Source organism: Chiroxiphia lanceolata, chromosome 3 (genome assembly GCF_009829145.1).
Source record: "Chiroxiphia lanceolata isolate bChiLan1 chromosome 3, bChiLan1.pri, whole genome shotgun sequence".
Lineage (NCBI taxonomy): Eukaryota > Metazoa > Chordata > Aves > Passeriformes > Pipridae > Chiroxiphia > Chiroxiphia lanceolata.
This window is the reverse complement of record NC_045639.1, coordinates 54,104,993-54,121,226: the sequence shown is the minus strand read 5'-3', so window position 1 is coordinate 54,121,226 and position 16,234 is coordinate 54,104,993. Positions and strand designations below refer to the sequence as shown.

General features: G+C 40.5%; 1 protein-coding gene across 1 annotated transcript in view; it reads right to left on the bottom strand.

The window, feature by feature from the left end:
• Positions 1–16,234, bottom strand: part of ARID1B (AT-rich interaction domain 1B) — a 323,963-nt gene that overhangs the window by 89,953 nt on the left and 217,776 nt on the right. Inside the window, 1 exon segment of the mRNA XM_032684303.1 lies at positions 7,616–7,859. Coding sequence (XP_032540194.1) covers positions 7,616–7,859 — 244 coding nt within the window.

The following is a 16,234-nucleotide window of genomic DNA, read 5'->3' as shown; positions in this document are numbered from 1 at the left end:
CTTGCCAACCGAGTGAATTGTTCTTTTGTGTTTGCTTTCTAAAAACCCACTTTGCAATTTGACTTCCATATCTACCTACAGAGCGATGCTGTCAGAGGGATGCTCAAATCTTTCAAGCTGCAGCTCAACCGGCATGAATTTTGTCTCTAAGAAGGAGAAAGGATACCTTGTTTTTCATTCATTTTTTTAAAAAAATATTATTTGGAGGTAGTGAAAATGCTCTTCTTTTGAAGCTAAGTGGCTATTTTCTAGCTGGGACAGAATTAATTCAAGCCATATTTTTAATTGTTCAGATTCCTTATTCTAAGGAGGGACACACCACGTATCTGTCTAGCCAAGTCTGACACTAACTATGAAGCATGAAGGCTGCTTTAAATATCTCTAATGGCAGTGATACATAGTCCATTGAAAAACTGAAAACTGCAACAGCCTATCCCATCACAGAAACCAAACCAATTACGACATTTACGCTCTATTTTATCTAGGTATAACAACCATCTGTCAACAACAACAAAAACACACTGATAGAGACGTGAGAGACTTTTCCCATTTGCTCATCAATCACTGCTTAGTATTGCAAGGGACGAGGGAGTGAAAGACAACCTTTTCGCTTATGATAAAACACAAATTAATGCCCTATTTGCCAACACAAAGAGAGACAATCCATGTTTGTGTAGCCAAGTAATGACAGAGTAAAAAAAACCCAAATGTTCAAAAACAAGTACACGTCGCTTTAATTTTCTTGACAAAAACATATGTGGGTTGAGCAAAAAAAGTTAGAAAGAAATGAAAAGGTTAATGATCAAATGTAAACAATAATTGTCCAAGGATGGCCTTAAAGCATACATCTGAAACTAACAACAAACATACCTGTAAAATCTTGGTGGCTGTGTTTAAGTATATTTGAATTTTATTATGTGAAGCAGAGCACATGCATAATTATGCAAATATTTTAATTGGATTTCAACAGCCCTCATACTCTAGATGGATTTAAACCAGCACGGTGCTACCAATGACTCACAGAGCTACAAGAAGTGGCCTGTCATATGCATGCTGCCACAGTGTCCACAGCAGCAGATGCCCTGCCATGCTGGCTGCTCGGCTATTGCCAGGATGATGAAAACAGGCCTGGCAGGAATCAACAAAGAGGACACACCAGATATGGGGCAGAGCACAGCTATGGGGATGTGAGCACCACTGATCTGGCCATCTGTTGGAGGTTTACACGAAGCCTTTATAAGGTGCTGGACAACTCTCAGTGCTGTGCTCCCCAGGCCCCTCAGGAGGTTCAGTGCATGTGGCAGAAATGTTTGTCTCCGGCTTACACAGAGATATAAACACTTATACACCAGATATGAAGCAACGGAAACTACTTAAAACTAAAGCCCGTAAATGAACCCTAAAAAATAACCACCACAGGGCATGCTGGTTTTGGTGATTTACTGGTTTTCTATCTGATGCTTAACTTTGGGCCAGTAAAAAACAGTAGGTTGATGGTGCCGGAATAAGAAACTCTCTGTCATCAGGAAAACCTAACAGGAAGAACTTGAACAGCATGTCTCTGTCTCCTGCACCTGTTCTGGGAAAACCACCTCTGCAGAGAAGGACACCTCCTTGATCTCTGTGGCCAGACTGCAAGTGTGATAGGAGTGCCTTTTGTAGTATCGGCTCTCCTCATGAAACTAAACTGAGACTATTTAGTTAATTCATGAAGGCTTGAGACAACCAATTATTCATCAGTTGTGACCTGGGCTGAATTCTAACTGGTATCATGGGTTAGATGCTCCCATGCTAGAAGCAATGCCTTGAGCTAGAGCACCTTATAATATGCTTCTTTTTTTCATCCTTTGAAAACATAGAAAAACTCTAAATATTGTTCAAACCATTCAAAAGAAAGGGTTTTAAACTACTACTATGTGAAACATTCACATATTTCATTTGTAAGCATTCTAGATTTCCAAAACTGCTGAATAGATGTTCTGTGCACTAGCAGTGATTAAGAGCACAGCTACGTCAATGGCATTTTGTGTTTTGTTTTTTCTGGTCTGGATGCCAATGAACAGCATGCATCTTCCTTGCAACAAGCTGTTGCAAGATTTTTGCCTCCGGAGAAGCCAGGGGGGAAACATTGATAGATGTGTTAAAATAATCTTTCTAGACAGGGGTATCATATCCATTTCACAGGGATATAATTCCCTCTGTGGTTTTTCAATTATTTTAGGATATCTAAAACTTCAACAAGAACATAGTATTACAAATTCACAGAATCACAGAATTGTTTGAGTTGGAAGGAAACTTAAAGTTCATCTAGTTCCAACTCCCCTGTCACAGGCAGGGACACCTTCCATTAGACCAGGTTGCTTAAAGCCCCATCCAACCCGGCCTGGAACAGTTCCAGGGATGGGGCATCCACAGCTTCTCTGGGCAACCTGTTCCAGTGCCTCACTACTCTCACAGTGAAGAATTTCTTCTCAAAATCTAATCTAAACCTACTCTCAGTTTAAAGCCATTCCCCTCTGTCCTATCACTACATGTCCTTTTAAACAGTTCCTCTCCAGACTTGCTGTAAGCCCCCTTTAAGTACTGGAAGGCTGCTATAGGGTCTCCCTGGAGCCTGCTCTTCTCCAGGCTAAGCAGTCCCAGTTCTCTCACACTATCTTCATAGGAGAGGTGCTGCAGCTCTCTGATCATTTTCGTGGCCCTCCTCTGGACCCGCTCCAACATAGCTTCTTCTTGTGTTGTAGTCCCCAGCACTGGATGCAGCACTCCAGGTGGGATCTCACCAGAGCAAAGCAGAGGGGAAGAAGCACCTTCCTTGACCTGCTGGTTGTGCCTCTTTTGATGCAGCCCAGGATACAGCTGGCTCTCTGGGCTGCAATGCACATTGCTGAGTCTTGCTGAGCTTCTCATCCACCAATACCAAGTTCTCCCCAGGGCCAGTCCTGATTCATTCTCTGCTCAGCCTGTACTTGTGCTTGTGATTGCCCCAACTCACGTGCAGGACCCTGTACTTTGCCTTGTTGATGTTCGTGAGGTTCACACAGGCCCACCTCTAAAGCCTGCCCAGGTCCCTCTGGATAGTATCCCTTCCTTCCAGCATATTGAATTGACACACAGCTTAGTGTCATTGGCAAACTCACTGAGGGTGCACTCGATCCCACTCTCCATGTCACCGATAAAGACATTAAACAGCGTTTATCACTTTCATATGGTAGTCTTGTCTCCCTCAAACAATGTTTAAAAGGAGTCTGTGACGTATAATATTAGAGTAGTGGTGGTTCATGGGGTAAGTATGTGGGATAGCTCAATCCCAAGGAAAAGATTTTTCCAAATTCTTGTTTAAAACAAGATCTGTCCTATTGGCTTGTGTTACTGTAGCAACTTCTGGAAACAGTTCAAGTCTTAGGCCTCTCTTTTTATAAGGCATGAAAGAAAGCACCACTCCTCTTCAGATTTTTGCAGTACTATGTCCCTTTGGACTATGATTGACTATTGCTCATGTTTTTCTTCTCTCAGCATTTAAACTCTAGTCTAGCCACACACTGACTAACATTCACACCAAGGCAAGAATTCCTGTTACCGTTCTCTCTGAGTATCCCATTCCCTTTCTTGCTTCTTTTTTTGCCTGGAGTGCTGGCTGTAATGCTGTAATTCTGACAGGTCCTGGAATTCAAGCCATCTAGCTGATCAATACAGGTGCGGAAGACCTCCAGGTTTGCAGAAAGTAGAGTTGAACACTGAATGGAACACATCTGTTGACTCATGTAATTATCAGAATTAAAAATTCAGGGTATTTTTAATCAGAAGAGGGTACTGACCACTCGTTAGCATAAATTAAGAAGACTAGCGATAACATTCCCAAGCCAGAGTATCCACAAATGGATTTCTTTATGAAAATTATAACTTCATCCATATCCTCAGTGAAAGAAGATATCAATCGTAATAAAAACAACAATGTAGTTGACATTTAACAGAGTGAAATTAAGGTTGTTTCTTCAGAAAGTACATGTAACATTAAAAGCACAAGTCAAAATACTAATCGCTGTGAAGAAAATATATTTACATATTTCTAAAGGCAGCATTTGCTATTCATTCTTAGTATAGCACACCCTTCTCTTCTATACAGGTAAAAATCACTGTAGGGGTTTAAAAATAATAGAATCTATTAACTTGTACAAAATGTGCTTGTCCATCATGGGTTAAAGGATTCCTGGCCTATCAGCAATCTTCCACAGAACTCTTAATATTAAAAATTTTTGCTGCTTACACCGCAAGGGAGAAAGAGCTGACAAAAGCCTTTGGCCAGTGAGATCAAAATTGGGGATGGGGGGAGAAAGGAGAGCTTAGCTTATTTACATTTTTGCTTTGTTAGTAAACTGGAATGGTTGGAGCAGGAGGGAAAAGAAAAAAAAAAGAGAAAAGTGAAATTAACAGCCACTAAATCTTCTGGCAACAGCAGTGCATTTTGATGATGTGCTGCATCAGCTTCCACTAATGGTTTAGGGTTGAATCAGGCAGTTCAAGACCCAAAGCAGTGCAGGGCATCTCGGCTCATTCTCTGGAAGACCATGTACCCTAATTATAAAGAGGGCTACAAAATAAAGGGATGAGGATTTCTGGCAAAGCAGAATAATGATCTACTTAACAGGAAATCACAATGTCATTTTAAATCGGTAAAAACCATAGAAGAGTAGGATTTCAGCTCTGTAATGAACGCGTGTCTGAACAAGAAATGTTACCATTTTGAGAGAAAACTACCTTTCTGAACAAAAGCCATCCAAGTTGCTTTTTCTGCTCTTAGGACTTAATCACCCCAATCTATTCCAGTAATGCAAATGGAAACAAAGGTTGTATATGTGTGTGCCACTTACACAAAATATCCATCCAGTATTTCAGAGAGCACAGGAAGGAAATGCCCACTGAGCTAGGGACGTGCCAATGTCAGTGCTGCCTGTGCCAGGCTGTTCCTGTGAAATTTGTGGTGTGCGGCAGAAAGCAATGAGGGGTGGCAGGGTTGCAGTGGGGTGCAGAGACAGCTTAAACAGGCAGTAGAAGAGAATCAGCCGTTTGAGAGGTTTAATAGGGGGGCTGTTTGTTTGTCTGCCCTTTTGATGTTAAATTAGCCTTCAATTCTGTCGCAAGGAAGGAGGCATCGGGAAAAGGATGCTTCTCTTCCACTAAACCCTGGGAAAGCAACACCTTTCTTTTAACGGTCTTCCCACCAAGAACCCCCTGCAATATTTTGGCTTTCCCTAGCCATAGCTATCAGCAACACAACAGCTGCTCATTTTACAATGACTTGCTGGAGAGAGAATGATTGAAAGAGCCAATCTATGTCACATTGAGAAGCTGTGGCACAACATTGCAGGAGGTAATAGGAGAGGAATGAGGTCAGAGCAAACAAGGGTAGGGTGAGAACGGAGAGGAAAATAGCAGTGAACAAAATTATTAAAGGCAAGGTGCTGTAGTACACAATCTATGTTTAAAAACGGCCACAACCTGAACACTGCAAACAGCCACAGAAATGCAAACAAGCTCTGTGCTACTTTTTCATAGGGTCTCATGAATTTGGCTGATGACAAAAGCTACCAAAGTCCTCATGATGGAGCACAATGATGGGAACACAGGTGAAAGCACAGTCTAATTCATACAGCTTGAAAGCCCCAGCACCCAGTGGCACGCCACTAATCACAGGCTTTTAAACAGAAGCCTTAGTAGTGTCATTTTGTAGCTTGAGAAACGCAGCACCAGCATCAGCAGCGATGCTACCGCAGCTGTCCGTCTCCTCTCCAGAGAGCTCCGCGTTAGCTCATGCCTGGGAGTTCACCTTTAGCAGAAGAGCTGCAAAGACCAAGAGCTGGTCTATGACAGGGAAACAGTGGCAGGTGATTTTGATTTAGCACCATTCATAAAAATCCTCCCTCAGAAAGAACCGCTTTTGTGTTTCCACAGCAGACTAGAAAACCACTGTGCAAAATGGTGGAACAGTTTGTATGAAGAGGCAATGCTTTTCACTAGGAGAGTTACAAAAATGAGCTTTTGGGGCTCAGCTGAAATGATGAAGTGACTCTGACCCTGACCTCTGAGACCACATCCTTTCTATTTTTACCCCATAGGGATCAATTGGTTTCATAAAAGTTATTACTTTCCCCTACTTATTTTCCATTGTCTTATTCCCATCCTTACCTATCACGGCTACAATAAAGATATTTTCAACGTCTCAACATTCTTTCCCTATTCAGCAGTCAGGCTGCTAAAATGACAATCCATTTACTTGCCTGAATCTGACTGTGGAAAAATGTCACCTTTCCAGGTGGACTACCTGGCTTCACTCAACAACAGGGATTGATTTCTGCACCATATACTTGGAACTACCTTGCAAATACAAAGCTACCACACTGCATATAAAGCAAATACTCTAGTCCTGACTCTGTCCCCTTTATTCCTGCTCCACCTGAGAATGTGCTGCCAGTCAGAGTGGCTGGAGACGGAAGAAATAACTGCAGGGTATGCACAGAGTATCAGGGCTTGACATGCTCAGGCCACACTTGGCGTGCAACATTCCTGTGTGTACTGAGCTTACTTCCCTTGGCTTATCTAGTTTAAACTCTGTATACAAACAGGTACAAACATTTTACACAGATACCTTTGTATCGAATACCAAAACACACACTACTCACTGAATTTTAATCTACACTTGGTTTACAGCAACATTCAAGTCATCTAATGAAAAGGCACCACTGCTTTTGTTTCTTTTAACTGAGCTCCATGTTTATTATTTTGTGGTTTTGTCAGCAACTGATGTTATCCCTAGGGTAATGTCAGCACTCTCGTACTCTTAGGAATTCCCCTAGTATTCACAATGTCAGAAAATAATAAAAAACTTGAGCATCAAAAAGAGAATAAACTCATCTGAAACACCAGATACACATTGTTGCCTGAATTCCTACAAGTAACATGCCAGATGGGTAAGAATTGGAATTAATGCATGCAATTATTTTTCTTCTGGGTATCTTAACAGATTTCCACAAATTTCTGAATGTACATGAATGTTGCACAAGCGAGTGGCAAGCATGCCACTGGTATTCCAGTTATTAGTGGTGGGGCTGAATTCCTAGTAACTTGCTAACCTTTGCAAATATTAAGAAATATCTCCTATAATATTCTGTATTCATGTCCAAAATTACACTGTCGCAATATGGGATTGGAAAATCTCCACCTTGTCCTGCAGGTCTGTAACCACCATACAAGCTCAAGAGTCAAACCCAACAAAAATACACAGTTAGAACTGAAAAAGGACTCTGTAAATAATAGAGAGAAATCTGTGACAGATGACACACAAACCAAATACAAAAACTACAATCAAGTATTCACACTTGTGGATGACAAAAACATTTATCAAAAAGTTATGTGGAGTCAAGTTCAGAACTCTGAGCACTCTGAGGGCTTGGCAGCCAAAGCTTAGATGGAACTTACTCCTGCATTTTTTTTCAGAAAAGTGCCCTAAAAATGCAGGATTCTCAGAAAATAAGTTAACTTGGAATACAAGAGTATTTATTTATGTATTTAATAAACCCATTTATTGGTTTAATTTTGTTTGTTGGAACAAACTTACCTGGAATACTTGCTGGAGAAATAGGACCAGATCTTGACTGGTTGCTTCCAACGGGTGAGCCTACGGGGGAAGGCGAAGGGCCCCCGGGGATGCCAGAGAGATGTGGAGAAGCATGAGGGGAGAACGGAGACTGTGCAGGGTTGCTCTGCTCCCCTTGGCTGCTTGTAGAACCTGACGCACTAACAGCTGAGCTCAGGGTTGCTTCAGTTCCAGTCGGCAAGTCGTCAATTGATCCAGATAAATCCTGAGGAAAAAGGAAAAAAGAACATAAGTGGTTGCATGAACTAATACTCAAGGCCACGGGACTCAAGACTGGCATGGCAATGAGGTCCATTCGTTTACTTATTGCAGCAGATAACTGAGAGGTTGTCTTTAATGTTGGTTCATGTAGTTAAATGATGGCAGGAAACAAGGATAGTATGCACAGTTCTCCACCTAATCTCTAATTCTTTTGAGAAAAAGAACAAGAAAGGGCAACAGATGAATTGGAACCCAATTCACTCAGCATTGAATTTAACCTTTTCTATCTGGATTAAGCTTTCAAAATTAATCCCACAAATTCTGCCTGAGCATACCAAAACTAATGAAAATGATACATCAGTTTCACTTTAACACAGTATTTAATTTTGTGGTTTGCTACCGTTACAATCACAGCTTATACACTTCACTCTAAGCCATTATCACATTGAGAGAAGGGTGTAAAATACGCAGCCCTTCTAACACTCCCATGCAGCTCCTTTGCAGAGACATGATAAGAGGCCCTGTCCTCAGCAGCAGGACTGGACCTGCTGGCCATCAAGGAGCAATGAAGGCTGCTTCTACAGGTCCATCAAATACCAGTGTACAGCTCACAGTTACTCCATTTCAGTTCATAACTGCTGCATTTTCAATAAGGAATTTCCTTTGTAGGTCACAGTACAACTGAATTCTAACTACGAACTACTGGACATACTCCCTGAAGCTGTAACACTGGAGTTATACTGGTCTCTGAATCTGTGGGAGTAATTTGGTTTTTTAAATAATTTTAAGATCAGATATGAAAACCCAACAATGCTGTGACAAAGCAAGCACATGCTCCCCAAATGTCAGGAAAAATGTTAATTCCTAAGTATCACAGAAAGAGCTCATACAAACTGAGAAGTGTCAATAGCTGTGCTTCTGTAGCTATTGGCAAGGCACAAGTTAAGGAGCATGTTACTATTTCTATTAGCAATTTAAAGCACAAACAAGAGACAGAGAGCTACCTCACATATAAACCAGGTCATTAAATGACCTCTGAGGCTTCCAATAACTGGGATGACAGCGTGCTACTTTGGCTGATACGGACTTCACTTGTTTGGCTCAAAGAAGTGGTTGCACCATAGACAACAGGACCCTTTGTCCAAGTAGCATAAAAAGAACTGGACTTTGCCTGAGCAAAAAGCTCAGGAAGCAAAGTCTTAGTGCTGCCTAATTTTCACAACAAAAAATAAAGTTTTTTAGAAGTGACAGAACATGGATGAAATGCACGTGATGTACTTTGAGTTAAGAGTCCTGCCCGATGATGACTACCTCCATTAGGAGGGAGGCTCACGGCCAGTCTGCCACAACAGACAGACATAGTCTCCCAAGGCATGGGAGGAGAAGGATTAAGGGTTTAAGCACTGATAACACTCATTAGAAGCCACCTAGAATACTACATGTTATTCCTCCTTGTCCATTAGGTCAGTAAATATGGCCTACCTGACTCAGCTCTCTGCAGGACATCTTGCAGACCTTATTTCCAATGAATTTCCACAAACACTTCGAGAACAACTCTCCCCACAGTTAAATTTTGTTTTTCTGATGAGCATGAAATTGTACATGTATTTCATTAGGCACAAGAAACGCAAAAATTAAATCTGAAACTTCGGTCTATATGTGGAAGACGTATTCACTCGAGAGTACACTTCCAAATCCCTACAAATGGAAATTTAATTGTGAAATGGGCAATATACTATTTTCATTATTTCTTTTTTGTAACTATTAACTGTAGAAAATGTAAACAAGAAATAACACTACTTGGTACTGTGTAGAGCATCACTAAACATTTTTCATAGTAGAATGTATCTGGCAAACAGGTAAGCAATTACTGCTTTTCCATAGATAATATGGTATTCTTCTAAATGGAATCAAATCGCTGCTCTCGTGATGTGTAACAAATGCTGCAGGAAGTGCTGATAAAACAAATGCTGCTAAAAAGCATGTAATAAACCCCTGAAAACTGAAGGTAGCAGAATAGAGCCTATTCTAAAGGAATAAAAATTCTGTTTAAAAAACCAGATAGGCACCCAACTGATAGAAGATATAGAAAACACACAGGTTAACATTTAGAGTAACAAAGATTTTAAAAGGATGTGGAGTAAAGCCTTCATTTGTTTCAGCAAGAAACTTCTGGTACTTCAAGGTACTTCAAAAAATGAATTTGCCAGGATAATGAAAAAGCCATGAAGCAGCACTGTCCATGATGAAATTATCTGCTGTTCCCAGACTAAGGCAAAACTCGGGGACAGGAATGAAATTCACTTTTCCCATCAGGTTGCTGATGTTCTCCAGACTCCTGCAAGGGTGAAGCGACTGATGAGTTCCAGGCATTTCCTCGAGTGCCTACCTTTCAGGGACTTCCTCATCCACCTGATGCAACTCCTTCACAAAAGTGGAAAAGAAAGAGAAGAACTTGCATGACGCCAGCCTATTTAAAGAGTGAAGCCATGGCACCCTCCGCAGCGCAGGCTGAGGGAGCACACTGGCAGGCTCAGCACACCCCCCAGAGCCTTGTGTGAGCACTGGGATTTCCTCCCAGGAATAGGGAACTTCACAATCAGCTCATCTGCTGAGTATGCTATGGTAGTGTTCACTCATCAGACCCATCAAAAAAGCCAAGAATGAGGTTGCTCTCAGGATGGCATGAAAGGCTGTTGCCTCTCTGGAAGCCTGGGTTGTGCTATACAACCTCCTACCTTGTATTACAGTGGGCAAAATGAGAAATATCAGCTGTCCTGCACAGAGTGGTTTTTTGGTTTGGGTTGGGGTTTTTTTGGTTGGGCTTTTGGTTTTTTTTCCTTACATGCACTTTGAGGCCTCACTTAGTCTTCTGATGTAGAAAGCATGAGTAGGCGAGCAACTGGGAAACTTCCAGCATACAAAGGCTTTAGAAACACCTCTGTTATCCATAAAAACTAATTAGGAAATTAAAGAGAAGCAGAAGAAAGACTTTATGTGAAGCACCCGGACAGAAAGAGCAGAAGTCGATTAACTGTTCACCTATTATTAGTATTTTAATGCTTGCTTTTACCTCATTTTAACAGAACAGTAATGAAGTTGTGCAAATTCCACATCATAAACATTTATTTATATATAAAATACTATACATGTACACATTATATCCGTAAATTACATGGATACACTTGCATTTACTTAGCATATCCATATGTAAAGCTATTAAAAACCCTACTAATAAGAGAAATTCACAGCGGTTTAGGCATACAGCCTAGTTAACAAAGAAGCTCTGTAACTAATACTCCTCTAGAGGACAATTTAGTCAGCAGGGCACCAACTCTATTCTTCTTTTATAAGTACTATCAGATCTATGATGCCTGTAAAGAACAGAGAGACTTTACTTACTGCACCTCATTCAAACCAAGGCACCTTCAAGCTACAGTGCTTCCATTTATCTTGTTGGAAAGTTGGCAGGTAGGTAATTGCTGGGATTCTTTTAAGGGGCTGGAGTCCCCTTACCCTAAGGCATGCCTTAAATTTTTTCTCATTTCAGAGGCTTTTTCTGGAAAGCACTCATTTCTTCTAGTAAAATCTAGCAAGTTTAGAATTACCAGAAATCTCATGCTTCTTATAGATGTTCCTTGTAGAGCAACCTTATTATTCTTATCTATAGTATTATTCTGACCATATTTTCAAATGTGACATCAAATCTAAGAAAAAAATGAAGGACAAAATATTCCCCTCCATCACAAATGCATACTACAGTTCTGTATTTCCTATGTCAGCTTTATAGCCTGATAGTATTATTCAGGACACCCCAACCAGCTTTCAAAGTTCATTTCTAGATAATACCTTGATTATAAACTGAAATGTCCCCATGCAGGATTTCTCTCTTTTAGCAAAGTGTTTTATCTCCAACTATCTTCACTTCTAGCCTCACCTTCCACCTATGCATGACCTTTTTTCTTGTCCCTCTGACAAGTACAAGAGCTGAAATGAACAGTATCACATTGTGCTTGGGATTATAATGTTATGCCTTCCTGGTGGTACGATCTTATCAGACTGACAGAAGAGACACTCTTGAAATAGAACACCAATTTACTATTGCAATGTGGGCAGCAAGGGGTAGAAGGAAGCAAACTGCTTATACAGAGCCAGGAAACCCTGAGTTAAAAAGAAAGCACAAGGAAAAAAAAATACAAACACCCATATAAAATAGAATAACATTAACTTACTCAAGGATCATGCCTAGATCCAATAAAGAGCAAAAAGGAGACTACAGTAGCTCGGTAATACCACCATAATTTTACACTCTTGAGTGTGACAGGATTACAGCATTCACCATGGAGCAAAAATTTACACCACAAACATTTCATGAACTTAGCAGTTTTGCTCAGCAATGTCTCAGCAGACATAAAGCAAGATTTCTTCTAAAGGGATCCCTTGCTAAATATTTACAGTTTAGAAAGCATAAGCACCTTCTCTGAAATCAGTAAAAAGAAAAAGTGTGGGGCACCTTGCTAGAGGAGTTCCTATGCCACTAAATTACACCCCCAGTTCACTAAGAAGTTACTGCAGCTTGGGGCTCTCTTGCAGGGATTGTGCAGAGCACATACTGTCTGTGATTTATTTAGATTTTCCAACTACTGCCTAACAGTTCTTTTATGCTCAGGGAGTAGAAGCAAAACAGAGGTATTCTGTAGATATTAAAATTAAAGACACACAAAACCTCTCCGTCTCCAAGAAGCTGAACCCCCCAGACTCTACCCTACCATCCATTTTGCTAGCATGAATCCCAGGGCTATGCACAGGGAACTGCATCAACTGACTGGCTGCAGGATCAAAGCCCTGCTCATTCCATTCAGGCCTTCCTGCAGTATTTCATTAGGATGGAGGATGGTGCTGCTCAAAAGACAGGATTCCTGCATGAAATATCCATCTCTTTAACATGAATCACCACTTTAGAAGTAAAATTATATATACAACCAAACATATTTTACATGTAAGTATGTAAATATATATTCAAGCAGACATACACTCTGGTATTGTTTTGGAGCCATGGGGGATTATGAACAATATGCTCTGTAATTGAGATTAACTTTGAACAAATGATTTGGCTGACAAACACATATACACACACAAAAGAAAAACCCACAATAGCTCTGCTTAAATTTCAAGATATTTGTAAGACCTCTTTTCATCACAAAGCAGCCTATAATAGCATGTTTCAAGAAGTCTTCCAAAGGCCCTGCTGGTCATATTGTGGAGGCAGCGAGTGAGCTAACAGCCTCCCATCGCCTACACAACCGGAAAAATGCACGGGCACAGCAACGATTGGGACCACATGGAAAATCCTTTCATTTTCAAAGGCTGCTACCCCCTACATGGGAGTCCTCCTTCCACACCAGATGCATAACTACCCTCAGCTAAGTAAAAGCGCAAAAACATACCTAACCCACATCGTTAAAAAATTAACAAGAGACAGCAAGGCTGCCATTATATTTTTGCCACAGTGCTGAAATTAATTCTAGGGGAGAAAACAAGGTTCATTCTCCGATCTTGCTAATTCAAGGTTTGGAGAAGGAAAAACAGAAAAGATCACTTCTAGTACAAACACCTCCTTGACAAAAAAGCTCAATTTCTATTGACAAGCACAACTCTATCTCAGAACATGCTATAGCAAGGAGAGGACTTGTTTCACTTGCAAGACAAAGACAAAGTTTGACAATAGCTGGGCAGAAGTACTTCTTAGTTACTCATGGTACCTGAAAGTCTTACTTAATTCTGTTTACTATACTTTTCAGTGTTTTTTACCAGATTTTTAACTTTAAGCTCTATGTGGTAAACTATTCACACAATATTCTAGATGAAGGGAATTCTAAATATATGATAAAAACACTAGTTTCTTGCACTAAATTTAGTGACAAAACACCACTTGCTGGAGAAACACATTCCCTTCATTCTGTGGACCTCACATGCTTCCCAAAATAACTCAGTTACTGAACTGTGCTGCAAGAACTCTGATCAGTATCACATACTTTCCCTGAGAAGTTATACAGCCAAGTCCCTGAGGATGCAAAAATCTTTTTCCCAAAAGCCCTATATCACTCAAGCAACGACAAAAAAGTGCAATCAAACAATGCAGTGCCAGTGCTCTGTCTGATGTCTTTTCAATCTATGGGATCCTGGAATTAAATCAGCCTTCAAGAAACTATCTACAGAAAGCTGACTTGGAAAAACAGATTCAAATCACAGCTTACTACCTAATATCTAAGAAAATGACTGCTCTGGATAGTTCTTACTTGTAATTTGGATACGAAATTAATTCCCAGTCTGAAAAACTCTATCTTGATTAAAAGTGCACAGAAAATACTGTTTCTAAGAAAAGTGTTAGTTTAGTCCTTATAAATAAATACTTGCCGAGAGTGGGGAAAGAGTAAAGGAAGGTTTGTTTTTTCTGTTCTTTTTAAACAGGTTCACTAAACTAGTATGAACTTTGCTGCTGACTTTAACTGATTTGGGTTTTCTCTAAACACTCAGTGGGAACGTTTTAGTTGCTAAATGTAAGGGATCCTAAGTGGACTCACTGCAAAAATCAGAACCAAATAAATAAACATACCTATTTTCCCCCATTTCTTTTCCTTTTTTGGGTAACTCTTGGTCCTATGAACACCAAAGCATACACAGTGCCTGGGTGCAGAGTGTCACTGGCTCAGATCTCAGGTTAAGGGCCTGAGCTGTTAGGACTATGCAGCCTGGGCAGGAGAGGCTGTGGCTGAAGACACACCTTGCACAGGTGCCCGCAGCCTTGCACCTTCATCGACAGGGAACACCACTGCAACAGCCCAGCCCACCAAGGTCAAGACATACAACTGGCCTTTCCGACTGCCACCCTAGTAATGAATATGATTTTTTCTGCTGAATATGGTATCTCACTGTAGTATTCAATTCTCAGTTCATCTGAACGACAGAGTAATTTCTTACTACATTTGTTTAACAAGCAAAGGACCTGTGTTTGTAAGACAACCTTAACTAAAAATAACAATTGTTGACCTGAGGATACAGGAGTCCAAGAACAGAACATGAGATGCCCGTATCCATCAGACACAGGATGAGAAGAAGTTACTAAGATGGATACAATCACACTTCTGTGCCTACGCTGATCCACGATGGGGTCTTCTTTGCTTGTCCAGACAAAAGATTTACACCAAAAACAACTCTGGGCAATTAGAAATTCAAAACTGACACTGTAGTGTTGAGGCACCAGACGAAAGCCCAGACAGCCACATATCCCCCTGCCCGGGGCTGAGTGCCACTCATTACAGGGTCTGCAGCTCCCTGACAGTTACTAGGAAGGGGCTCCTCAAGTCTACAGCTGCATCAAGAATCTCCTAATGGCATAAAAACGAGGCACTAGTTTATAAACACTGACTCCTGTGTATGAAATGATAAATACTAATGACCGAGGTGCTGTCAAAGCAAATTGACAAAATCTAACAAGGACTGTAAAGAGGTAAGATACAAGCCTGTTTGACAACAATACTGTTTAATATAAAAAATAAACAGTAAATCTCCAGAATAGAAAAACAAAAACAAGGTATCTCTCAAGATACGAACTTCACTGTTTATTTCCGAAGCAGAATGCTTAGCACATAGAATTTCTGGAAATAAAATTTAAAACCAAAAAGTCATGAACCCTTAGGAGTCATTCGTTTCTTCAGTATTGTAGCAAAGAAAAATTCCCAGCCAACACCTCTTGTAGCTACATCAGCCATTTATCATCAATAAATCATCATTTATCATCAATATTGATTTATCATCAATAAATCAACATTTAAAACAACCAAATCAATGAAAACCACAACAATAAAGAAGAAAGAAAAGTTGTAATTGCGTAACAGCAACCTAATAAAATTTAGTCCTGCTCATACTACTTCCCATACATAGTACCAATCTTATCCACTCCCAAACATGAAATCCCTTCTGTTAAACTTTTTTTCATATAAAGAACTGTGAGGTGAGACATAACAACTTCCCTTTTATTGTGTCTCTTTGGATTACAACCATTTTCTAGATCATGTAGCCTACAGTTGCCTCCTGGGGAGGAGACAGACTAAACTGGCAGGATAAAACAGAGAGAAAGCTGACTGAAGCAAAACATGTACTGATACACAACCTTTAAAGCTCTCTGGAGATTATTATTTTGGGGATCACTATCCTCCTTCCTCTATGCAGCAAGTTTAGAATCTAATTGCCACTGCATGACCACCATGCTCGCCAGTCCAGACTTTCCTGGCTGTGCTTTTGGCCACGCTGAATTCAGCATCACAAAGCCATAGGGAAAACACCATGCACTTGCTATTCCTCCTCCCATTACCTACT